Source organism: Saimiri boliviensis, chromosome 15 (genome assembly GCF_048565385.1).
Source record: "Saimiri boliviensis isolate mSaiBol1 chromosome 15, mSaiBol1.pri, whole genome shotgun sequence".
Classification (NCBI taxonomy): domain Eukaryota; kingdom Metazoa; phylum Chordata; class Mammalia; order Primates; family Cebidae; genus Saimiri; species Saimiri boliviensis.
Genome location: NC_133463.1, coordinates 57,936,289 through 57,963,251, shown reverse-complemented (window position 1 = coordinate 57,963,251; position 26,963 = coordinate 57,936,289). Strand labels below are relative to the sequence as shown.

At 38.0% G+C, this 26,963-nt stretch overlaps 1 protein-coding gene across 10 annotated transcripts in view; it reads left to right on the top strand.

Moving 5' to 3' along the window:
* Positions 1-26,963, top strand: part of RSPO2 (R-spondin 2) — a 255,326-nt gene that overhangs the window by 58,759 nt on the left and 169,604 nt on the right. For 4 of the 10 annotated variants that reach the window (XM_074387048.1, XM_074387046.1, XM_074387044.1 and 1 more), the window contains 2 exons: positions 9,761-18,545; positions 18,936-19,217. The exons of 1 other annotated variant lie outside the window; for it this stretch is intronic. In XM_074387048.1, the coding sequence (XP_074243149.1) occupies positions 19,103-19,217 (115 nt within the window). In that variant the 5' untranslated portion in view covers positions 9,761-18,545; positions 18,936-19,102. The remainder of the gene's footprint in view (positions 1-9,760; positions 18,546-18,935; positions 19,218-26,963) is intronic. 5 more of the 10 variants (XM_074387050.1, XM_074387049.1, XM_010349273.3 and 2 more) reach the window with 3 other exon arrangements.

Sequence of the window (26,963 nt, the reverse complement as noted above, 5' to 3'; positions counted from 1 at the left end):
GCACCTACTATCTAAACAGTCCCAATTAGATGAGCCAGGTACCTTAATTGGAAATGCAGAAATCACCTATCTTCTGTGTTGATCTCACTGGGAGCTGTAGACCAGAGCTGTTCCAGGTCTGGAGCTTGCCATCTTGCCCAGGTCTGTCGTGGTGGTGGTAGTGGTGGTGGTCTCCTTTCTTTTTCTTCTTCTTCTTCTTCTTCTTCTTCTTCTTCTTCTTCTTCTTCTTCTTCTTCTTCTTCTTCTTCTTCTTCTTCTTCTTCTTCTTCTTCTTCTTCTTCTTCTTCTTCTTCTTCTCCTTCTTCTTCTTCTTCTTCTTCTTCTTCTTCTTCTTCTTCTTCTTCTTCTTCTTCTTCTTCTTCTTCTTCTTCTTCTTCTTCTTCTTCTTCTTCTTCTTCTTCTTTTCTCCTTCTTCTTTCTCCTTCTTCTTCTTCTTCTTCTTCTTCTTCTTCTTCCTCTTCCTCTTCCTCTTCTTCTTCTTCTTCTTCTTCTTCTTCTTCTTCTTCTTCTTCTTCTTCTTCTTCTTCTTCTTCTTTCTTCTTCTTCTTCTTCTTCTTCTTCTTCTTCTTCTTCTTCTTCTTCTTCTTCTTCTTCTTCTTCTTCTTCTCCTTCTTCTCCTTCTTCTCCTTCTTCTCCTTCTTCTCCTTCTTCTCTTCTCCTTCTTCTTCTTCCTCTTCCTCTTCCTCTTCCTCCTCCTCCTCCTCCTCCTCCTCCTCCTCCTCCTCCTCTGCTTCTGCTTCTGCTTCTTCCTCTTCCTCTTCCTCCTCTTCTTCTTCTTCCTTCTTCTTTCTTCCTTCTTCCTTCTTCTTCTTTCTTCTACTTCTACTTCTTCTTCCTTCTTCTTTTCTTCTTTCTTATTTCTTCTTCCTCTTCCTCTTTCCCTTACCCTTCTTCTTTCTTCTTTCTTCTTCTTCCCTTCCTCTTCTTCCTCTTCCTCCTCTTCATCTTCTTCCTCTTCCTCTTCTTCTTTCTTCATCTTCCTTTCTTCTTCTTCTTTCTCCTTCTTCTTTCTTCTTTTTTCTTCTTTCTTTCTTCTCCTCTTTCTTTTCTCTCCTCCTCCTCTTCTTCTTCCTCCTCTTCTTCCTCTTCTTGCTCTTCTTCCTGTTCATCTTCTTCCTGTTCTTCATACTCTTCCCCTTCTTCCTCTTTTTCTTCTTCTTCCTCCTCCTTTTCCTCCCCCTTTTCTTTCTTCTTCCTTTTTTAACATTTGAAAGTAAAGTCTAATTTTTCTGCAATGAGAGCAAAGCAATCTAAGTCTCTGCTGGGAGAAGTTATGGTGATTCTTTTTTGTTACATTCTCAGGCACTGTAGATCTTTGAATTGATTTTTTTGTCATTCTCTTTAGTATAAAACATAGGTATTGAGAAATAAATAATGTTTATAAAGATAGACAAAATTATATTTCAAATATTGCATTTTTTTTCCTGACTCAACTTAATTTTAGAGCATATAGTCTTGGAAGGACAGTCACTCAGAAGTTACTTTAAAAAAGTAATGATGTTCATGCCTCAAAAGCAATTTAATGATGTATAAGTCAGCTTTGCTGTTGTAACAAATGATCCTTCAATCTCAATAACTTAGAACAACAAAGGTATTTGAGGTTCATTTGTGGCTCTGCCATACATATCCTCTTATTCAGAATAGCAACATTTCATTCTCACACCTAAAGAAAAAGGCAAGAAAAACACCCTGTGTTCTTAAAGCTTCTGCTTGGACATGGCATGGGACTCACATGCTGTTGACCAAAGTAAGTTGCATGGCTAAGACATATCAGTGGAGCAGGAAACTATGTTTCTCCCATAAGAAGTCACTGTTGGGTTTCATGGAAATTAGTAATATTAACAATACTCTAAAGAAAGGGGGAATAAATACTTAAGAACCACAGTGCAATATACCAGGATGATCAAGAAGAATTGCTATAAAGTCATTACCAGTCAGTTTAGGGTGCTTCCAGTCTCAAACCTGCTTTCATGATTTAAATCGGAACTTACCCACCATGAGGAACACATCCAAAGTTCTCTCCTCCTGTTGTTCGGCATGTACTCAGAATAGCTAAATAATAAATTTTATTATTTGCGTAAGCAGAAAAAAACTAGAAATGTCAGTATTCTAAAAGAAAGCATTATAATGCAGTCCACAACTGGAGGCTTTCACAATTCCCTAAATATTGCTTAATGTTTTCAAATTTTTGTACCTTCTCTTATTCTTTTTCACTGTCTTTCTCTGTATTCCAATCTCTTCTTCTCCCTTCTCCCAAATACAAACATTTTCTTTACTGTATTTCTCACTTTTTCTCAATTTATATATATATATATATTGCTATTCATTTCAGTAAATTCATTTCTTTATTCAGTCAGTGCTACCTCCTGGATACTTATAAGATATCAAGAGAAAACTGACATGGTCCCTACCTCAATTTATAAAATTAGAAGTGCTACTCAGTATGTTCAGGTACTTTATAACTCTGAATCCATATGATTATTTGCGCTGAAGCATGTAGATTTGTAGCATAGACAAAGATATAAAAGTAAGCTACAATACAAAGTAAATGTTTTTATTTGATTTTGTAGAGACAGGGTCTCCCTATGTTACCCAGGCTAGTCTCAAACTCCTGGCCTCAAGCAATTTTCCGATCTCAGCTTCCCAAAGCACTGGGATTACGAGATAGGAACCACTGTGCCTGGCCTACAAAGTAAACTGTCTTAAAAGACAGGAAAGGATAATTAATAAGGTGCTATGAAAATTCAGCAGAAGAAGATTATTTTAGGATAGGTTGGCAATAGATCAGTCTCATTATCTAAATTTTCTAATCATTTCCGCATTTAAAATTTTCTTTCTCCTCTATTGACAAACTCTTTCTCTTTTTTTCAGATATTTCACCCTCAGTGCCTAGCTACAGGTTCTGAATATAGTTTTTTGTTTTGTTTTGTTTTGTTTTGTTTTGTTTTGTTTTGTTTTGTTTTGTTTTGTTTTGTTTTAATGGAGTCTAGCTCTGTTGCCTAGGCTGGAGTACAGCGGCATGATCTCTGCTCACTGTAACCTCTGCCTCCCAGGTTCAAGTGATTCTCCTGCCTCAGTCTCCCCAGTAGCTGGGATTCACAGGTGCCTGCCACCATGCCCAGCTAATTTTTGTATTTTTAGTAGAGACGGCGTTTCCCTGTGTTGGCCAGGCTGGTCTCGAACTCCTGACCTTGTGATTCACCCACCTTGGCCTCCCAAAATGCTGGGATTACAAGCGTGAGTCACTGCTGCCCAGCCTGAATATAGTTATTCTATACCAGGACTATTTTGTTTGCAAATTACAGAGCCTCAATTCAATTCAAGCGGGTTTAAGTAAGAGAGGGAAATGTACTAGCTCATAAAATGGAAATGTGTCAGATATTTAGACATAGAATCTAGAAAGAATGTCATCAGGAATCTGTTTTTCTGTTTTATCTTTTCTTTTATTGGTTTTGGTGTTCACAGGTGATGTGGTTAGGCTTTGTGTCCCCATGCAAATGCAAATCTCATCTTGTATTGTAAACCCCAGGTGTGGAGGGAGAGACCTGGTAGGAGGTGACTGGATTCTGGCAGTGGTTTCTACTGTGCTGTTCTCAAGGTAGTGAGTGAGCTCTCACTAGAGCTGATGGTTTAACACAGAACTCTTCCTTCTTTCTCTCTCTCTCTCTCTCTCTCTCTCTCTCTCTCTCTCTCTCTCTCTCCCTTCCTCCCTCCCTCCCTCCCTCCCTCCTCTCACCTTGTGGAGAAAGTGCCCACTTCCCCTTCTGCCTTGATTGTAAGTTTCCTGAGGCCACCTCAGGCATGAAGAACTGAGAGTCAAGTAAACCTCTTTCTTTTATAAATTACCCACTTGTGGGTATTTCTTTCTAGCAGTGTGAAAATGAGCTAATACAACAGGCAAACTCTCCTCATGTCTTCAAGATAGCCACCAGACTCACAACTTACCAGTTTAGTAACCTCAGCAGTTTCAGCTCACTCAAGAGTTCCATCAAAATTTCTATTTTCATTGGTTTGTCTTGGGAAACAGTCTCACTCCTGAATCAATTACAGTGACAAGGAAAATAGAATGCTTTAATTAGTCAGACTGGGGTCATGTTATCACTCTTGTGATCTACAGAAATGTAAGCCTTACTTATAAATGGATGGGGTTGAATGGGTGGTAATTTTAAGGAAAATAAGATTGATTGCTTTTTTAGGAAGGGGAGATGGGAAAGTAGACATGCAAAAGCAACAGATATCTGCTACATAGTAGGGACTTACTAATGCATTTTGATTAAAATGATATTATTTTCTATTCATTATATAGGCATGTATGGATGCAAAGAAAATCTTTTCTTTTCTTCCCAAATCTTTATTGTCCTTAGCCTTTTATATCTTACTTACTGCCGAATCTATTTCCTGTAGGTATCATCAAGCTTCATTTTTACTCCTTCAAATACATTAAAACATGGCTCTTTTAGAGTATGTCTGATGACACCAACATTTGGGATCTTCATGAATCTTTTTAGTTTATGTTTTTTTTACCTATGGTGCTCTTTGTGTGCATGTGTATGGTTATCCTGTATTTTATGCTAGTCATTGTTATTGAAAAATTATTGGCAAGAATGACGGAGTATGAAATTACTTTATTCCCAGACAGGTTTTGAATTTGTTTCTGCCAGCACCTGTGGACACTACCAGTCTAGGATCACCGTAATTTAAATTCAGTGCTTCAAGTTCTCTAAACCACCCAAATGGTATAAATATGGGATGCAAGATGTGATGAGAACTGGTTTACTAGTGAGCTACCTTGACACTGAAGGTATAACTATTGTACCAGTTTATTTTGAGACAGGCCTTCTAGTTTATTCCTCAATTGGTGTGTGTTTCTATTTCTCTTGCCACAAGGGACTTTCTTCATCTTGGGAAAATTAAAATTCAAAATTTCTATCTTGGGCAAATACCCTCAGGATAAAAGTAGCTTTTGTGCTTAGCCACCTTCCTAGGGTCTAGTTTGGCCTGTCATTTCCTAATTATATTAATGGCTTGTTTGGCTGTATTCAGCACTTTTAGTTGTTTTCAGCAGGTGGGTTGATTGAAATAGTCTAGTTTACCATTTCTGGAATCTAGAAGTCTTCTCTCTGAAAGTTCTGGCTTATTCTTCATCATACCTGATCTTTTCTTTCTATTGTCTTCCTTCCCAGTTTTCTGCCCCTATTCTCTCATCGTACTCTGCTTGTGGATAGGCTCTGCTAGGATGAGATACTCAAACCTCAGTTTCTTAATGTGGCTTCATAGATGAACTTTTCATGATCTTTGATGTGAATCTTTCTTTCTTTGTCTTCAGGTTGATAGTAACAGATTGCTTCTTATTTCCACAAAACACTATTGCATCGGTCTATTTGAACTCTGGTATGCTTCTGGAATACCTACTTTTCTGATCTTAAATCATTCTACCATCTGGAAGCATGATAAAAATTACAGTGTAACACAGGCCAAGATAGAAATAATGTTACATATTTAGGATTGTATTACATACATGTTTTCATGTAAATTATTTCCTTTACTTTCTATCCTTATAAGGAAATATTGGCCAGCCTTCTTTACTTATAATTGTCCTTTTAGGTTCTTTAGATTTGAGTATTTCCTGCTAGTTTTCTCCTTGGCTTATTCACTGCTTCTCTTCTTAGACTTACAATTAATTGTTTTTTTCAGGGTTTTCTCTTTGCATTTTGTCTCCATACCAAGACAACCTCTTCCATTTTCACAGCCTCATTGTATTCTATGTGTACTGGATAATTGAAATTTTTGTCTCTAGTAACGGCTTCTGCTAGGTGCTTCAGTTCCACTTTATTCCCAACTGATTTCTTGCTATTTCTGTTAGAATGCTATTCATGTTCCAAAATTCAGCATTTCCAAAATTGTGTTCATTCTCCTGAGTCCCCTAAGACTCTCCTAATCTTCTTCAGGATTAAGTTTTTTGGTAATAACATCAACATTTACCCAGTCTTCCAAAATAGAAGCTTCAGCATCATCTTTGCTTCCTATCTCTCCTATTCTCACATTGAACTGGTCATCTTCCTTCCTTTTCATTTCTACCAATATTGCACTGGTTTAGTTTCATGTGTATGTGTTTCTGTATATACAGTTGGTATTCATTATTTGGATTCCATATTTGCAAATTTGCCTTCTCATTAAAATTTATTTGTAACCCCAAAGTCAGTATTTGTGGCACTTTCACAGGGATTCATGGATATTCATGGTGTTGAAAAATTTGAGAGTCTCCATTTGCACATTTCCAGGGGTTAATAACATACTGTTCTGCCTTCTTGTTCAGCTTTCACACTATAAAAAAGTATCCTTTTTGCAATCTATTTAGTGCCAGGCTTTTTACATTTTTGTGTTTTTGTTGATGCTTTCATTCTTTTTTTTTTTTTTTTTTTTTTTGAGACAGAGTTTTGCTTTTGTTGCCCAGGCTGGAGTGCAATGGCACGATCTTGGCTCACTGCAACCTCCGCCTCCTGGATTCAAGTGATTCTCCTGCCTCAGCCTCCTGAGTAGCTGGTATTACAAGCATAAGGCACCATGCCTGACTAATTTTGTATTTTTAGTAGAGACAGAGTGTCTCCATTTTTGTCAGGCTGGTCTCAAAGTTTCAAACTCAGGTGATCTGCCTCCCAAAGTGTTGGGATTACAGGCATGAGCCACTGTGCCCGGCCAGTGGTTTTATTCTTTAAAATGGTTCCCAACTGTAGTGTTAAAGTACTGTCTAGTGTTCATAAGCACAAGAAGAATGTGATGTGCCTTAAGGAAAAAAATACATGTGTTAAATAAGCTTCCTTCATGCATGAGACATAGTAGTGTTGCCATGAGTTTGGCACTAATGTTATTAACAATATGTATTAAATAAAGCATCTTTAAACAGAAACATGGATGAAATAAGATTATGTAGCAATTTGTTGATGAAAATGTGATCAAAGGCTTGTAGGAACCTAAGCCTGTATTTCTCCTAGGAACAGTGTTTCAGTATTCACTTAATAAGTGTTTATAGTAATTTTATAGAACATATCATCATAAATAATGAAAATCAACTGTAATATATGTGTGTATATATCATATATAATATGGTCACATAATATATAATTAATCATATGATTATATACATGTGTAAATATATATACGCATATATACAAAACAAATGTCTAATGTTCCTAAGTGCAAGAAGAATGTGATGTGCCCTATGGAAAAAAAAAATATGTGTTAAATAAGCTTCCTTCAGGCATGGGACATAGTACTGATGTCTCATGTACATCATGTATATGAGATATATATAGTTTTTTGTAACTAACCTCTTTCAATGCATTCTCAGTATTGCCAGAATAATTATCTTTTTAATGTAGAATCAAATATGTTACAACTCCTGCTTAAAATTGAAAATCTTCATTGCATTGAAGATAAAATTTGTATTTGTTTGCAGGAAAGTCCACTTACAATCTGGTTTTGTAATCTACTTTGCCAATCTAAACCCTCATCTTCCCTTCTTAAGTCTGTGCCACACCCCAATAGCACATTGGTTGGTTAGACAACTATTTGACTTTATATCTCTCTGTTTTCCCTCTTCTATCACTTTTGACTTAAATGCCCTTTCTTACTTCTCTGATAAAATCCAACTCAGCCTTCAAGACCAAGCTCATATATAATGTCTGTAATGCTTTTCTTTACACTTAAACAAAATATATAATGACTCTCAAAATATTTCTTTCTAATTCACATTTATCACTGTTACAGAAGTAGTTACAAATATAGAAAGAAGAAAGGCTAGAATAAACTGAGTGTTGGATTGGAATAGGGAAGTACATAAAGAACTCATGGTTTTAACTCTGAAATTGGGAAGAGCTAGAAGCTATGACACTGCAGCAGCAATGTATATACTCAGTATCCAGATTTTCGTTTCAAAATATAATTCTTCACTAAAAGGAGCCAAGACTGCCTGGAGCAAAGACACATTCCAAGGCTTGAACAGAGAAAAGACAAGATGAGTCTGGAAGTTATGATTGTATAAAAAAGTGAAAATGTATTCAAAGTATGTTGAGAACATATCAGAAGGACATAGAACACAGTTTAAGATTTCCTCACAGGCCAAATCTGGGACAAATTGAGCATCAAAATAAATATAATAACACAATGTAACTCATTAAACAAAATAAGAATCCATGGGTCCATATTGATATCAATCAATCATTCCTGGAGAAGAGAAATCTTCATTCCCACCGTCCCTCCCTTTTTTACCCAGGCCAGAATGCACGTAAGCTATGATATGATCATAGCTCACTGCAGCTGCTAACTCCTGGGCTCAAGCAATCCTTCCACTTCAGCCTCCCAAATAGTTAAACTACAGACAGACACCATCATGCCCAGGTAATTTTTATTTATTTATTTAATTTTATTTCATTTTTTGACGGAGACAAGGTCTTACTGTAATGCTGAGGCTGGTCTCAAATTCTTGGCCACAAGTGATCCTCCTTCCTTGGCCTCCCAAAGTGGTGAGATTACAAGAACAAGCCACTGAGCCCAACTGAAAAAGCTCTTTCTTACAGTAGCATGGCAACTAATACTTGTGGAAAAAATAATATAGTTAGAAAGTTATCACTTGGCAACCATCAGAGCAATAATTGATTAGACAAAAAATTACTAATATATACCCAAATTAGTGGGTGAAATTTTAATGAGAACAAGGACATTTACATAGTCTCAAAGTGTTTTCCATACACTAATTATTAATGTCAAAAGGAAATAGTGACTTTACCATGTGAAATCCTGACAAACAACATCTTAATTAAGTACTGGGCAATGAAACAGATCAACATTCTCTTCTTCTTGACATGATGGGACAGACCAATATCATGTTCCTCTTGATATGATGTCCTATGGCGGATACTGCATCAATTCCATAGAAAGCATAACCTTAATCAGGTTATGAAGAAACATCAGACAAAGCCAAACTAAAGGACACTGGACAAAATGAATGGTGCTTTTGAAAAACACCAAGGCTATGAATGACAAAGTAAGTCTAAGGAACAGTTCTAGGCTAAAGGGGACAAACAGGTATGACAAGTAGGTGTAGTATATAATTCTCAACTCAAGCCTGGTTTGGGGAACAAGTTTGTAACTTATTGAACATATTGGACAGCTCAGGATGTTTGAATATAGACTTTGGATTATGCAGTAATATTACATCAATATTAAGTTTTCTAATTTTGACAGTATTGAGGTTATATAAGTAGATGCTACTGTCTCTGGAAGTATTTAGGAGTAACAGACCATGTTTAAAATTTACTTATCAATGGTTTATATTTTTAAAATGCATAGCTATAAAGTAAATGATAAAGGAAATGAGTAAGTTTTAAGTAACTGGTGACACTTGGAAAAGGCTATTTGGGAGTTTTAAATATTGTATCGTAATAAAAAGTACTAAAATAAAAACCTTGAAAGTCAAAGATAATCTTTTGTTTATTTACTTTTTATTTTTTAACTCTTCTCAGTTGGGATGTAAGTTTCATAAGGGGAAGGATCTTTTCTTCCTTTCTAATTGCTGTATCCTCAGCACCCTAACAATGTCAGTATAAAAGACATAAATAAATATCTGTTGAATGAATAAAGGCAAAACACATGAAGAAAAATAACAATGGAACAGACTTGCATGCCTCTACTTTTGTACTTTCTTGAAACCCCACTAAATATTCAGCAAAATGCTTTTTTTTTTTTTTTTTTTTTTCAAAAGGGGAAGAGTCTGCAAGGAAAATAAGAAAAGAGAAGACAACCACTACCCACACCTAACCCTCCTTGTTACACCAGAAGTTGCCTTTTTGGAAAAATGCTGGCAAATTTTTCCCTGGGAAATCTGATCAACCAGTGAAAACAATTAAATAAATTATATTTGGATCCCCCTAATAAATGTCTTAGTCAGTTTACTTATGGTCCATTTTTACCATATGGTAAAGCTTAAGTTGAAAAGCATCACCCAAGTGTGATGCATTATTAATCAGCCTTTCATATCACTTTTAAATATAAGCAAATATCTAAGGATTACCACATATCAAGAAAATCCTCAAATCCTTAAAGATGAAAGGTAAAGACACAAACAGAGAAAAGCAACTTGGAAGAAACAGAGACTAATACACAGTAAAGAAATTTGTATAAAGAAAAAGAGACTTCTTGCATTTTAACAAAATGGAAAAGCAATGGAAAATACAATAGAAGAGTTGGAGGATAAAATTGAGAGAATATACTAAGAAGTAGAGAAAAAGAGACGAAGAGATGAGAAAATGTAGAAAAATTGGAAGACCACTCCATACGGTCCAGTCAATAGGTGTTCCAAAAAAAAAAAAAAAAAAAAAAAGAAAAAGAAAGAAAATCATCCACAAAACAACTCAAGAACATTTCCAGAATGGAAGGACATAAATTTCCAAATGTAAAAGGTCATCACACTTCCAGCAAAGTCAATGGAAAAAGAATCCAAACCAAAGTACTTTTAGTGAAATTTCAAACCTCTAAGCTTTGGGACAAGAACATAAAAAAGAATCAGTAGTTAGAATGGCTTTTGCCTTCTGCCAAGCAATATTAGAAGGTAAAAAGCTATGAAGAAATGTCTTTAAAATACCAAAGGAGAATGATTTCAATCTAGAATTTTATACACAGTCAAATAATCAGTTGTGAGGGTAGAATAGGGACATATTTTGAATGTGCAATATTTCAAAACATTTATCCCTTTGCAAAATTTTTAGGAAACTCTTGGAGAATATCCTTTACCACACTGGAAGATTAGGAAAAAGGAAGATATGAGACAAAGGAAACAAAGTCCACCAGAGGTAAGAGAGAAAGGGAATCCTTAGGAAGATGGTGAGGAGACATCCCAGAATGAAAACTGGATATCAGGCACAAAGGTGAACTAGGCCAGCTGAAGCATGCCAGAGCCATCAAAAGGGATGTTAAGAAGATGAAGCTGATGGCCTACTTGGTATGAATGAACATATTAAGAGGTTATTAAAATGACCTGAAGAAAGTTTGGGTTGAATTTTTGGTAAGAAAACTCTGCAAAGGAGAAAACAAGGTGATGATAATTCCAGAGAAAACAAAAAGTTGCCAGAAAAGTAACTGTAGTCACAGTTTCCTACATGACTCAGCTCTGAATAACATATTTAGTCATAATAATAGAACCACTTAATATTGATCTAACCATATTTGAAGGATGGGAGGAGGGTGGATAGGGAAGAAGCAGGAGAAAAATAAGTTTTCATTTTTTATAATGGAAAATCAATATATAATATTTGTATCCATCATGATTCAGTCAGGGGAAAAGAGTCACTGGGTGTTATAAATAATGGATTTATGATAGGAATGAGATCTTACAGCTGAGGAAGTAAAGTTCTGAAAAGGGAACGAGAGGATCAGAGGAGCCACTAACATGTCTGAGAAGCCAAACATCCCCAGCCACTATAGTGTGATGGTGACAGAGAAATTTGTGGAGAGTTCTATAGAAAGGTATTGACTCTATAACTGGTCATCTCGTGGTGGCCCTGGCATCTCTGAAGGTCCCCAGGGCCATTAGTCAGAAAGAAGAGCTGGATATCATGCAGAGGAGAATGAGTTTCAAGCTGCTCCCGACTGTAGACCTCTACCGTGTCTCTCATTGCATCTCACTGTGAAATGACTTTCTGAAAGTCTTAACTACTGTTTTATTTGTGCATCTCTACCCCCACCAAATTTTATACAATTCCTCTTTTATCGAACTCTAACACAAAATCATCACACAGCAGGAGCTTTGGGAAATATAGGTCCCACCTGACCCTGGGGGACTCACTACAAATCACAACAGTCCATCCCTTGACAATCTGGCATCCAACCCATGCCTCTTTTAACCACATTAATCCCCAAATTTGTGCTTCCACATAACATGGCACACTTTTCTACACAAAAGCATACTGACTTTCTTCCCAAAACAGGATATACAAAGTTCCATATGCCCATTTATTATTCATCCTGGGGTATTATTCATTCTTTTATCCGAGTCACACTTGCTATTTCATATTCTGTAGTTTAAATACTGAGCTATAAAGGTTAACTACAGTTTTAACACATCATCTTCTTTTAGATAATAGAGGAATATGGATGAAAAATATTGATATTCATTTTAAATCAAGGAGGAAATAATTGTAACTATGGTCTGTGTTTTACAACTAGTCATATGATTGTAGCTGGTATTTATTTAGAGACGGAGTCTCATTTTGTTGCCCAGGCTGCAGTACAGTGGTGTGATCTTGGCTCACTGCAACCTCTGCCCCTGGGTTCAAGTGATTCTCCGGCCTCAGCCTTCTAAGTATCTGGAACTACAGGCACGTACCACCACATCTGGCTAATTTTTGTATTTCTGGTAGGGACTAGGTTTCAATATGTTGGCCAGGCTGGTGTCAAACTCCTGACCTCAGGTGATCCACCCACCTCAGCCTCCCAAAGTGCTAGGTTACAGGCATGAGCCACTGCACCCAGCCTGTAGCTGGTATTTATAACTTATTATTTCTCTAGGATCGAAATAGGTAAGCAGTTTACTAAGGCCTTTCTTGATCAGTATAGCAGAAAACTTCCTTTCTGGCTCGCGGAAGTATAACTCAAGTCACTACAACAGAAAGCCACAGCTCCTTAACCAGTTCCAGACTTGAGCCATTCGTAGCCCCAGTTCATAGCCAGGAGCCCCAGAGCTCCTTGAATGAAGATGTCAAGTCTCTGGAACCAGCATCCTCACTGTAAATCTTTTTCCTGGTCTTCCGCAGTAAGACCTAGGTCCATTTACTTAGATGACTGTGTTTCTGAAAAAGGAAACTAAATGGACTTTTGATTACTAGAGTATTGGCTTGAGCCTGTGCCCTAGTGGGCTTCGTTAATCCCTAAACCTGCCCCATATTTATTTCTTAACTTCTGGAATGAATAGTTAGTATAGACATGCCCAGGAACTAGAATAATTCCTACATTGGATCTCTGACCTGTGTATATATTTTTTCTTTTATCTATAACAAAATTTTTCCACACAATTGCAAGTTAAAAGGGCTTCTAGAGATGCACATGATACTGCAAAGTAGCAAAGTAAAATACATTGCAAATAGCTGAAGAAAATGTGGGAAAGGGAAGATAAGGCTAGAAACATAAAATGAAGCAAGAAATGAAACTAGTCCATAAAATGTGTGACATAAACTTTTGTACATCTGCTGAGGGTGGCTGACAAATTTGTTCTTGAGCAGTAACACAATTCATTACAACTATAAGTTAAAGACAAATGAAATGCTTAGGAGAGGCATATCTATTTTGAATACCGGTACAGAAAAAAGTTCAGAAGAGGATATTTCCTGCCTTTAGGAATTACCTGTTCTATTGTTTATTTCAATTAGCATAGCTAGCTGAGTGTCCACGAACACAGTAACACCAGACATTCTATTCATTTAATGAAAACTCAGCCTAATTCTTAAGAAAAGTGTGAATTTCTCTGTATCTCTTGTTAATTGGGTGGAGTAATGCTTTGTTCTAGCAACCACATTCACACCAAAGAGAATGAAAATGACACATATTACTTTAGTTTTAAAAGAGTTCAGGGCACACAAGATTAAATAAGGGAAATAATTTGAAAACTTTGGGTCAAATCTTGAGTTTTCTCTTTTGAGCTGGCCTGTGTTGGACTTCCTTTGAAGTCAACAAAACTCCTGGATTTCTTCCATGGGGATAAAGCACAAAATGAGAAATAGGCCTTATCACATCAGTCTACAGATGAGTTCTCAAGTGGCAGAAAATAGTATTAACATTTGGAGGAGTCAAATATTTACACATTTTTAAAATGTTAAATAAGTGATTATGATGTGGCTTTTTAAAACAAATTAGCCTAGATAAGGACTGGTCAGTGACCTTGTTGAAGATCTTCCATATTAATATAATTACTTCATACAAAATATAACAAATGAACATAGGCTATCGCATGCAACTAGCAAAACATTCTGCTTATATTTAACAGGAAAAATGCTATCTAGACTGGAAGAGTACATACAACGTCCACAAATATCAACAACGAATAAAAAGATTGTGAGAAATTTCACATCTGAGAATGAATATCAGATAACATAAAAGAGAACTCTAAATCAATTAGCTAATGAAAACAAGAATCAGTGCCAGAGTCAACCAAGTCTGTGAGCATAAATGCTCAAGAAAGATTCAGAAGACTTTATTCTACTATAACCCACATTGTACAGTCATAAAATTACTAACATCCCATGGTTGTTAACATTGAAAAAATATATTAGAAAATTCCTAAATGAAAATCTAAAAAAAAATGGCAAATGGCATGAAGAAGAGCTTTTTCAAGTATAATGCAGAGAAGTTATAGAAGATAAGATTGGCAAACTGCACTACATAAAAGTATTTAAAATTTTTCTACATACTAATATATATCAAAAACAAAGTCAAAAGATGAATGAGAAACTTGGAAAAATATTTACAACTCAAATCACATAAGACAACATCTATCAATATATGTAAAGTCTACAAATAAAAACAAATGACCAAGAACACAATAGAAAAAGAAGCAAATTTTATCTCCAGCGAGTTCATGGAAAAGAAAATACAAACGGATGGAGCATACTAAAGACATACAAAATTTCACTTAAAAGAAAAGAAATACAAACTAAAACTTTACTGAGATACCACTTTTTGCCTACAAGTGTCAAAATTCAAAAGGGGTTAGCCAGTATCTAGAGATAGACTTTTTACATTTTTACACAGTGTAATATGAAAGAAACTTTGTGGAAGTCAATTTGAAGAACACACACACATATATCTAACTGTTTGATTCAACTTTTCTACTTCTAAGAATTTATAATGCAAAGGTTAAATGACACATGAAAAAGTTAATTGAGGCATTGCTTACAATAGATAAAGAATGAAAACAATCTAAATGTGTATTTGTAGGGAGGCTGGCTAAATACAGCCATACAATGAAATAATATGTGACTGTATAAAAAGAACAGGATAGTTCTCTATGAACTGATACCATGAAGATCTAGATAACATTAAAAAAATCAAGGTACAGATTAGTGAATACAGTATTCTAGTTGCCTAAAAGAGAGGGAAGAATATATTATAAAAGAGAGAAGGAAGAATATTATACATATTACATGTATATTACAAGAAAATATCATAAAAAAGAGAAGGAAGAATATTATACATATGTACATGCACATATATAGGCATACATATAACGTGCATATATATGTTTATATATATATACTTCCTTCTCTCCTTGCTTGATAAGCAAAAAGATTATCAAGTTACTTGCTTGATTAGCACAAAACATCTCCTGAAATATACCAAAAACCTGAAAGTTTGTGTAAGAATAACTGATTGGCTCTAAGGAGAACTGGATGCCTGAGAGAAGGAAGTAGGAGAACTTTGCCCTGTTATACTCTTTTGTAAGGATTGAATTTTGAGCTGTATGAATTATAAGTCAAAAAATAAAATACAAAAGTTGTCTCTCATCTATAACATCATCCCCCACTTCTGCCCTCAGTTAATTTTCCATGTCACTAGTGAGTGGTATAGAGTCAACCTCCTTAGTATCCTTCTCTGTAAACAAACCCCAGGAGCAAGTCTATTTACAAAGCCAGTTTAATAAAACTACTATATAAACTCAGTTTGAAGAAAAAGTCCATTGAGTCTCTAAGATGAAGAAACTGTGAGCTGTGAGCTTCAACACCACCACATTCAGAGTTTAGAAATGAAAGGAAGCAGAGATATGGGATTAAAGTTAATGATAGTCTAGGAGCCACTAGGGTTTTATTTTTTAGTAGCCAGAACATTCCTGGGATCTTGAAGTCAGGAAAAATATTCAGTGAATGTTAAAAGAAAAAAAAAAAAAAAGCCCGCATTATCAACAAATTAGTCCCAAAGTGATTAAGTATGAGACTCCAAGTACCCAAGAAGTAAGTCTGACAAAGTTTTAAGGTTCACTGGTGTCCTTTAAGAGGCAGGGAGAGACCAGGAGGGAGCATAAGAAGGAATTGGGAATTTTCTTTTCTTCCAGAGCCTATTCTTTTTTTACTAAACACATTAATCATTTTTTTCCACAGAAGTGGTGCTGTCAAAACTCTTCTTCATGAGTGAAATCTGGGGGTTCACTGAAAAGCATCTCTGGCTAAAAATGCACCAACTGTGCAACAGAAAGGATTAAAATTATGGGAAGTTATCTTTGAAGGGATAAAGGTTGAAAGTGGTCTGTAAATTTAACAATGGCTAACCCTCTTCTTTCTACACAAAGAATCCCTCACTGATGAGTTTGCCCTCACACTGGTTAGATACCATAGCAAAAACTTCCTAATAAAAATAGAAAATTGACTGTATATCAGAACATGGTAGAGGTGAAAGAGACCTTCGGTGGATTTCCTAAAAATACTGCCAAGGAAACTGAGAGCCAGAAAATTGCCCAAAGTTTCCCAGGTGATTAATGGTAGAGCTATATCTGCTTGGTCTTGTGTTTATTTTTGCCTTCAAATATTTTAAAGGACACTGATGACCATTGATCTTGAATGGATCTCAAAGCTTTGTAAGAAGGCAGGGAGGCTTATCTAGGGAATACTTCTTTGTTTTCTCCGTAGATTTAACTTCTCTTTAAGCACAATTCATTTGTTGTGTGCATATATGACTATATTTGGAAAGAAGTAGTATTTATGGTAAAGAGATATTCAGCATCCTATCAAGATGATCAAGGAATATCAAGTTGTGCCAAGCACTGGGCCACTCCCTACACTGAAATGTTTCTAATTGCTTCCAAATTCTGTGATAAAAATCAAGGACTCGAAAGTCGAGAAACAGATCCACTGTTTCTGAAATGTGTTTTTTCAACTCTATTTGTGCCCTGTGGGTCAGTTTCAGGGCTGATTTTCCTTAACTATGAAATGGGACTAGTGACCTTAACTCAGATTTACTTGGGTGTTCTCAGGTATGCATAAAAGATATAATGCTGAAATTCTTACCACATAAATACTGCTATTTAATAGTGAGTCTGTAAAACAGTTATGAACAGGCAATAATAGAAGAGTTAATAAATATAAGTATTGCAATATTCTTATTTTTATATGATTGTCTTTTAAATAATCCAATTTCTGAACATCTTCTGAAACTGAAGGAATAGAAAAGGGAATTTAAATAGTATAAAATGCTATCATAATATGGTAACTGTGGGCATATTTATAGACATTCATACTGCCACAGTTAGTAGGATAGATTCTTATCTTTTGCTTAAGGAATAATACATTTTTTCCTACAGTAGTGAATGTGGACAGATTCCACTAGAATGCAATTGGATGGCATCAAGTCTATTTAATGCAACACTTCGTTAAACAGAATATTTTCACCAAACCCAAAGCACCTAAAAGTTTAATTCAAAAGACTCTGGAAATGGGAGGAGGAGAGAGGGGAATTAAGAATTAAGAATGAAAAATACCTTGGTGGGAAGTGAACTTTTAAAAATTATTTTTAAAGAATCAAGGGCCCAACTTCTTGAGTACTTCAGACAACAGATCACGAGGTTTTGTTAGTTTTATTGGAGGAGAAACAAAGTAAAAACTAACAGTTCTGAGAATAAGCAAAAGATATTGGGAATACCCGTCTCCTCAAACTGAGGCGGGTTTTATAAATAATTTCAGCCGGCTAACATACCTTCCTGCAAAACATAGCCAAGATGTAAATTTAAAAGTGGCAGAGGTGTGGCATGTTGTAAAAGTTTAAACTCTGCTTATGAGAGGCCGCAGTCCCCCTGCAGGAAGGTTGCCGCTGAGGTTGGAACTGACCCTACAGCGCTGGAGAGGATGCTTTGGGAGTGAACGGCCGGGTTCTGGGACCCAGCAATGTCAGGGGTCATCTCCATCTCAGCTTTTCTCCTGCATTTTGGAAAGGCCGAAGCAGAGGATTCGCCCAAAGTTAGGCGCGCTGTTGGCTGTCAACGTTCTTTAGGACCTCAGGGAAACCCGGGCGTTTCTGGCTTTAGGACCCAGGAACTCCGAGGCAGCCTAGACTTAGATGCCTTGGACCACAGCACCACCTACTTATAGAAGCATCCCGAGCCTCTGCCCGTCTGCATCTCTATCGGAAAGTGCGCTAGCCACATCCCTTCGGATCATTTCGTCTTCCCGGGACTGTTCTGCCTTCTACAGCTCGGGAAGAAAGAAACCTTAGCTGTGAAGTGACCGTGGAGAAAGCGCAGGAAGCGGCACAATTGGCTAGGGGCACAGAGAGTGAGAGCCAGCGCACCCCTGGCCCGGGGACCGCACTCGCGGACAGGGACGGAGCATCCCAGTGGCTGCACCCGCAGCTCCGCGCTCCTGCCCGTGGCTGCTCAAATCCCTTAGCTGCCAGGCGCTCCCGGCTGGTCTCGGCAAACTTTTCCCCAGCCCACGTGCTAACCGAGCGGCTCGCTTCCCGAGCCCAGGATGGAGCGCTGCGCCTAGGGAGGCCGCGCCGCCCGAGACGTGCGCACGGTAGGCGACCCACACCAAGGCAGCCGCAGCCGCGGCGCTCGGGTACCCAGCCATGGGCCCCAAATGGCCCAAGAGCGTTCTTTTATCCCTGCGCTCTCAGTGCCTTTGGAGCTCTTTCCTTTCCCGGGAGCGCCCGTACAACGCCCTAATGCCCCGGAGTCGGAGCTTAGGGCTCGGCAGAGGTTGCTAATTCACTGATTGTAATCACCTTCCTCTCGAATTCATCCACAGCTGCACGCTCTGGATTAAGCCGCTCTGCGGCTCTTGCCAGGCACTGGGTTAGCTTCCTCCTTCCCTCTCTTCTTTAAATTGGGACGCGCGAAGGCGCAGCTGCCTCCGCGGGGCTCTCTCCATCCCCCACCCACTCTGTTTTCGCTCCTCGTCTCTCAGGTTCGTGGCGGAGAGATGCTGATCGCGCCAAACTGACCGGTGCGGCCCGAGTGTGAGTGACGAGTCTCCCTGAGTCCTCCCCAGCGGCGCGGCTGGCGCCGGCTCCGTGCGTGAGCCCTTCAGTTCCCCGACTTTGAGAGGCGTCTCTCCCCCGCCCGACAGTCCAGATGCGGTTTCGCCTTTTCTCCTTTGCTCTCATCATTCTCAACTGTATGGATTACAGCCACTGCCAAGGCAACCGATGGAGACGCAGTAAGCGAGGTGGGTCCCTCTCTGCCAAAGGTGCGTGAGCTTCAGGGGTGCGGTGTGGCGGCTTTCCGTGACGCCCTGGCTCCCGGGGCTCGGCTGGGCAGGACTGTGCTCTCCACCCCAGCTTTTGCGGGTCCCCACTCCCCCACCTTTAGGACCCTAGAGTTCTACAGAGCACTCAGTGTTTTCTGTCCCCTGGAGGCGCGGGGAGCTCTGCGAGCCGGGCGCCACTCTGGCGCTTAGGGCTGTCTTGCCGTCCGCACTTTGCTACCGCACCTTCTAACCTGAACTTGCCTCTTGGGGTGTATTTCTTAAGTGGCATGCATTTTGTTTTGTTGTTGCACTTCTGTCTTCTTAACCATCTTCCCTGTAGCTCATTTGTTTTACCTTCCCCATCCACGTGCGCCCCAAACCCGGTCTCATATCTCTTTGGACTTGGCTAAAGAGACGTGGGGTGTGTGGGTGTGCCTGCGCGTGTGTCTGTGTCTGTATTCCGGAGCTTGGGAGGGGTACCAAGTTGAAGGGGAGGACCTCCACTTCCAGAAAAAAGGCCAACATAGATCTCTTCTCTGGAACCTGAGACGAGATAGGAACTTTCTGAATTGAGCAGTAATTCCCGCGCTGGTTTTCTGGGGAGTGCTCGCCTCCAGAGGTTCGTTTTTAAAACAAGCCCCACTTTGCTCTCTTCATTTGCTTTGCAAAAGCAGCTACAGCAGTGGAGGCTTCTGTTAATGAAATTCACTTGCGGCTTTTTAACTGCTCCCTCCCTCTCCATCACTACTGCGTTGAGGGGAAGGCGGTGGAAGCCTCCAGAAAGGTTTCTGGGAACTCGCTTTCCTGCAGATTTAGTGTGCATTTCTGTCTCTGAGTTTGCTGGGGCTGCAACCAATCCAACTGCATTTTAGGAGAAGGGCGGCTAGACACGATTCCATTTTCTTGGGGGATTTAAACATAAACCACTCACCACACACACATTTTATTACCCGCCCAGGGAAGGTGCACAGCAGCCCTTTGCCAGGGACCTGATGAGAGCTATTTTCTTTAGTCAGTTTGTACTTCTGCGCAATTAGAATTTGTCGCCGGGTTCATCAATCTTGACTTTTCCTTATTCTCCAAGATGGAGACGTCTCACTCGACCTGTGATGTGATTACATACTCTTTCTATGTAATCTCCGGTCCTGCATTCATATTTTGGGGAGGACTTTCCGAAATATATATATATATATATATATATATATATATATATATATATATATATATATATATATAAAGGCTTTTTAGGACATCGTTAAACTGGTCTTACCTAGGGGCAGAGATAGAGATTGGCCCACCTGGGCGCCGAACCTTATATTAAGCTTTTTAGGACATCGTTAAACTGGTCTCACCTAGGGGCAGAGATGGAGATTGGCCCACCTGGGCGCCGAGCTCCAGATAACTGATGGTGTGCGACTTCTGTAGTCCCTGCGCTTCAATTGTCTTTGTATCAGCGGCTTGTCTCTCTACCTGCGGCTTATAAGGATAAACTTTCTCCCACTTCTATCCCTCCCACTCCCTCGATTACTGGCTTTTGGAAATCGTTTATTTTTAGAAATTATTCTACTTTAAAATACTAGAGAGAAATTTCTTCCCAAAGTTTTTGGGAGTTTGCTCTTCATAATTATCTTGGAAAAAGTCCCTTTTTGTCTCCTCTCTCTTCCCCTCGTAACTGGTTCTTTTCTCAATCCCCATATTTTTTTCAAGTATTCGGCAAAGCCTGCAATTTTTGATTACACTATGGTCAAAAGTGTTTGGAGAGGCTTTTCCTCTTCTTATAAGTCAAAGCTGCAGTCTACTTAGAAAAACTGAAGTGCTTGAAGTCTGCAAAATATAGAAATATCTAAAATCCTTTGCCAGATCCTTAATTAGATGACTTACTAATTCAGTGAAGCTTTCTGATCCACACTGCCTGTCTCATTGTGGTTGAGTGGGGAAGAACTAAGCATGTTGTTTTAGTAGAACTTAAATGCAGAGATGCTGTTTGGTGGAAAATGACATTACAGCACTCCTGCGGCCAGAAGGAATACTGCACGCCTTCTCTGCAGTGCCATCTCTAAGAATCTCTGTGTGCCTTCTTAGGTATCTGAACCAGAGTCTATTTATTTCAAAGCTTGCTTTTAGCAAAATCTCTTGTAACGATTACCATTCACATCCCCAAACACTGACATTCCAACTCTAAATTGTGCAATAGTAATTTATTCTAAATCAACCTTTCGATTTAATAAAATTCAAATGCTTTCAAGAGCATGTAAATTGGTAAAGGTGTTAAAAAAATCTATCAAAAGTTTTTTTTCTTCTCAACCGATGTCCCTTCACAAATTCCACGTTTCTGGCTAAAATAACTGTAGTTCTTAAAAGTGACCACACTATCTGTACCAACAAAGGGTGTACTGTGTTTTTAATTAAAAATGGAACTACTTAAAGGGCTGGCCAGACAGTGTAGGGTGATAGTAGCTTTTCTACTTTGCAAGGAAGCTTAAGGATTGCATTGTGAGAGTATTGAAATGAATAGAGATCTAACTCAAGTTGTGTGAATTGTCCCTCTTCACAAACTTAAGCTGGTTTTAATTGATCTCATGTCCACTGATTGATCCTACACCAATTGTTGTGCCTACCGAACAATGGGCTTTCCCCAAAAGATTGGTTTCAATTAGTTCCTCAATGAATGCTTGACCACTGGCCAAATCATGTCAGCAGTGACAGGTGACATGCTAGGGCCTATGTGGTACCAACATTTCCCTTTGCCCCTTTGTTTTGGATAGTGGCAGTTAAATATTATTCTCCAGGAAGAAAAGTAATTGGTACTTTTTTTTAAAGGTGTTGTAGCTTAGAAGATTAGTTATTTTCTTGGCTTTGTGCTACAGTGCAGGCGGCAGTGGTACCACGGGATTGGTTAGGCTCACCCCTGGGACCTGATTTTTTTCTTTTCTTTTCTTTTCTTTATTTTTTCATATTCCATCTGCAAATAATCAAACCTTCACTGTGGAGCATTCTCAGAACCCCTTTGGCATTATGTTTAGTCTGCTGTATGATCTCAGATGCTCCATAATATCATTTTTCTTAATGAAATAAAATTCTTGGCAGAGATCAGATAATTTAGTCAGTTAAAATCAATTGCATCCAGTTTGGGATGGAGAGAAAAATATATCATTTAACTGTATATTTTATTTCAAAATACAGCCAGAAGATTGAGAAAATAGGATTTTGACTTTCTCTACTTTTAGGCAAAACTTCATATGGGGGAGATTGTCATGAGCAATAACACTACCCAGCTACCGTATTTTCTTCCACTTATTTTGAAAAGTTATAAAAATGTATTTGATAGTCATTAGTGGGAAATGCTGCAATAATTTTTAAAAAATTAGGTACAAATGCAATACAATACCGAGAATGAATATCTTTTAGAGGGGAGACACTTTCCAACATTCTGAAAAGCTGATTGACAACTCTCATTTTTCTCTCCATGTAACATATTAAGATTTGTCTCCCTGACTCCCCTTCAAAATAGTCATGATTAGCTGTTGTTAACCTCTACTATCTGTCTCGGTCTTGAGACTGCTTATGATTGATTTACATGGGAAGCGGAATTATTTGATTACTTTCATTTTTTGGACTAGTTGTAAGCCACATTTCAGGCTGAATTACTGAAAGGTGGATAGACAAATCATAACTTTATTGTGGTTTCCTGGAATTTCTGGAGCTTGGAACACAATGACTTAATCTTACATCTCCTTCATTCTGTTTTTATATCCTGTGGTATTTTAACCAGGGATTTATGAAAACTTCTTGATAAAACTCAGCGCAGCAAGGTTTCCAAATGTACAATTCATGTTTCTGGTGGTCTGATGGCAGGGGGCGTGCTATGACAGGGGTTTCCTGCTGTAACCTTTTCCATACTGAAGCTTCAGCTTCTCTTTCCTCTAATAACTCTTCGTTTTCGCAAAATTAGATTTAGTTTCTTCCATAAAAATGAAGGGTTTATCACAAATAGTGCGGCATGTTTCTGGTAACAGAGGCTGGGAAAAACATTTTCTCTTAAACCTTTTAGAGCTAAATTAATTTGTGTTTGCATTCTTAAAACTTTAATGAAGAGATTCAAAGATTTTTTTTATACAAGTACTTTTTAAATAATAGTTTATTTCTCCTGATAATCTTTCAAAATACAAAATGACAGATAGGACATACTCACCTACAGTTCAATGAAAACCTTTCGAAACATATTTTGCATGCTTGCTTACTTTAAGTTCCAAAGTATTTCAGAAAAGCTGATGTGATATTTAACTTTGCAACATAAACGTGTTCTTTTCTTTTCTCTTTTTTGATTGGCTGCTTTCTTTTCCAGCATAACTACATAATTTTTTAAGCTAGGGTCTTACCAGTACGGAGAGGTCAGAAAGTTGCTGTGTTCAAACTAACATCTTATTTCGCCACAGAAATTTGGAAGTGACTCAGAATAGGTGACATTCCCTTAGGCCCCAGCTTTATTTGCTTTTAAAATACAGCTTGGGTAGAATCCAGTATTCACAGAAATCACAAATTGGAAATGACACTTCCAGTTCCTTAATGCAAAACCACATTTGATTTATTTAGAGACAAACTGGACAGTTTGTGGAATATCCTGGGTACTTCTTTCCTTCCAACTGACTGCTTTCAAATCATTTCCTTCCTTCTGGAGATATGCATCCCTATTCATCCCAAGCCCAGGAAATAGGTGATAGAGAGATTTTATTTGACATACGCTTGATAACTGCTCTGCTAAAAGGAGGTAATAAACTTTGGGATGACAAAGTTTGAAAATTTCTATGTTTAAGGTGACATGAAGCTTATTAGTTTCTCCATTAACTGCAGCAATCAAGGGCTGATCAGCTGAAGACAGTGTTGCATACCTGTATTTACACATTTTCATATGTTCATCCAGAATAAATGAAAAACATGCTAATTAATACTAACGTATATACATAATATATATTATATATACCAGGGAAGGTATATATGCATGCATATATATGTGGGTGGGTCGGTGGGTGGGTATATATAGGGAAAGCCACGAGAGGCTGGTATAATTATGGAGGATCGGGATTTCAGAACTAAAATTTTCACTCATTTTTTTCTAGTCCTCCCTTTTCATCTTTCTCTTAGGATGAAAAGATGGGGGGAGTGAGTGGGGAAGGTGATAGTGGAAAGAATAAGGTTGGGTAAGGATACTATTTTTATTCTTTCCAAAGCCTACCTTCCACCTGTTTTTCTCTCCTCTAGGGCCTTTTTGGGTCCGTCATCCGGGTCCTCTAATCCCCAAATTTATTGCCTCCCTCTTCATACTGTTCTCCAATCTCTTCTGCTTTCCTTCGCTTCTTCCCTTCCCTTCTCTGGCTTGATAGTCCTGTTTCATTCACTCTTCAGTCTGTCATAAATTGGCTTCTACCTTCACCCTTTTAATAAAAGGACTTTCTTTTCTTTAAAGATATTTTTATGTCTTTACAGATATTAACAAAAAAGAAAAATGATAAAAGTTTTTAAACATTAGACTTATTTTTAAAAGTGCTTTTAGGTTCACAGTGAAATTGAGTGGAAGGTACAGAGATTTCTTACTGGCCAGTCATACTCGCCTCATTGCCAAGTCCAGCATCGTTACATCCTCAGGGACTTGTTCCTATGGCAATAGCTTATCACCTCTTTATTTTGGCTCGTGACACTACACTGGTTTTGCCTCCTATTTTCTGTCCATTCTCTTCTTTGGTTCCCTCATTGAGAATGTAGACTAGTGTTTCTTTACTGTTATTCATTTCCTTGGGCAATTTTACCCATCCCTGTTTCTTGAACATTAAGTTATTTCTACATTAAGTCCTTTAATGCTAGTCTCAATTTTTCTTTTCTTTTCTCTTTCTTTTGTTAGCTTCAGATTATTCTACACTCAGATCTCCCACCTACTGCCAATATGGATAGATATTCCATGCATACTCAAACCTGACAATTCATTTTCTCTTCTGACCCTCTCCCAGATGTGTTCCTCTGCTTGTATTCTTTATTTTTATTCATAGAGTTCTGGGTGCCAAGGCTGGGAGCCTTGCTATAGTCTTTGACTTTTCTGTTTCCTCTTATCAGTTTATTCTTGCTTAAACCATATCAGATTAGTGAGTTTATATACATCTTATCCTTTCCATTCCCAAAGGTATTTCCTAGCTCAGGCACTCTTAGACTCCTCATCCTCCAGCACCTACTTGAATTCACTGACAATGCTCCATCCCTTACAATGCTGCCACATTCCATTTTCTCCACCACAGATCTGATCATGTTACTTCTCTGCTAATAAACCCCAAATCTCCCAGGCCTCCACATTGACTGCAGAATAAATACCAGCCTCTTCTGTAGGAGTCAGTGTTCCCCACCATCTGACCACAGCCTGCTTTCAACCTTCTACCACCTTGAAAGCACACTTCGCTTAAGCTATCCCAGATTATTGCATTTTCTGGAGCACCATGTGTTCCTAAGCTCTCACGCTGTTGAGCATGTGGGTGGCGCCCACCTAAAATGCCACTGCTTCTATGAAGCCTTCCTGGAATTTTCTGCCTTCCATTCTAAAGCCAAAATCAATTATTCCCTTATAGTTTCTTAGCTTTTTGGGCTACTCTTAGACTCTTATGTTTTCCATTTTTCTTGTTATCTTGCCTTGTGTATCATATTTTAAGCTTCTCTTAGGCAGGACCATGGTACATTCATCTTTGTTCTCCTCAAACTAGATCTTTTGGAGTGCTTCCTTCACAAGTTAGAGTGGAACCAAAAGTCATTGCATATGAGATTTTTGTTGTTTGCCTTAAAATTATTTTGGTGATTTAATGAGAAATGGTTTTTTTTTGTTTGTTTGTTTGTTTTCAAATTGAAGTTCTTTGCACATAGTTTTAAGTTTGAATAATTAAATATTACGGGTATTCTCATTATTTACAAGTCTTTATAAAGAAAAAAAAAACAGAGGCATAAAAGCATTCCCAGCCCAGCCCAAATTTCTAATATTGTAATAACTCATTCTGAAGTATTTTCTGATAATTTCAGAATTTCTCTGAGTACACTAGTGTCTGTTTGTATATCTATATACTTGTTTGTTATTTGAATGATTGAGTATCCTAAGTGAGAGGTGATTTGCCGGTAGGCTAGGGAAAACTGGTGGTGGTGGGGTAACCCATTTTTTTTTTTTTTTTTTTTTTTTTGAGATGGAATTTCACTCTTGTCACCCAGGCTGGAGTGTAATGGCGCAATCTTGGCTCACTGAAACCTCTGCCTCCTGGGTCCAAGCAATTCTCCTGCATCAGCCTCCTGAATAGCTGGGACTATAGATGCCTGCTACCAAGCCCAACTAATTTGTGTATTTTTAGTAGAGATGGGGTTTCGCCATGTTTGCCAGGCTGGTCTCGAACTCTTGACCTCAGGTGATCCTCCCCGCTTGGCCTCCCAAAGTGCTGCGATTACAGGCATGAGCCATTGTGCCCAGCTGGTAACCCATATTTTTAAAAACACTTATTTTAGAGAAAAGTACAAGAAAGGAATTTTATCCCCAAACACTTTGACCATATGAATGAATAATAATTTAGGAGAAAATAAAAGAAAGTGGTATTTACCTTCTAAAAAGATACTCATCTTAATAATATGTTAGTACAGGAAAAAAATTAATCCTAATTATTCTTATATTTATGACTTTAATAAATATAGCTATGCAGATATACCCATGAGAGACACAGATGTGTGTGTATT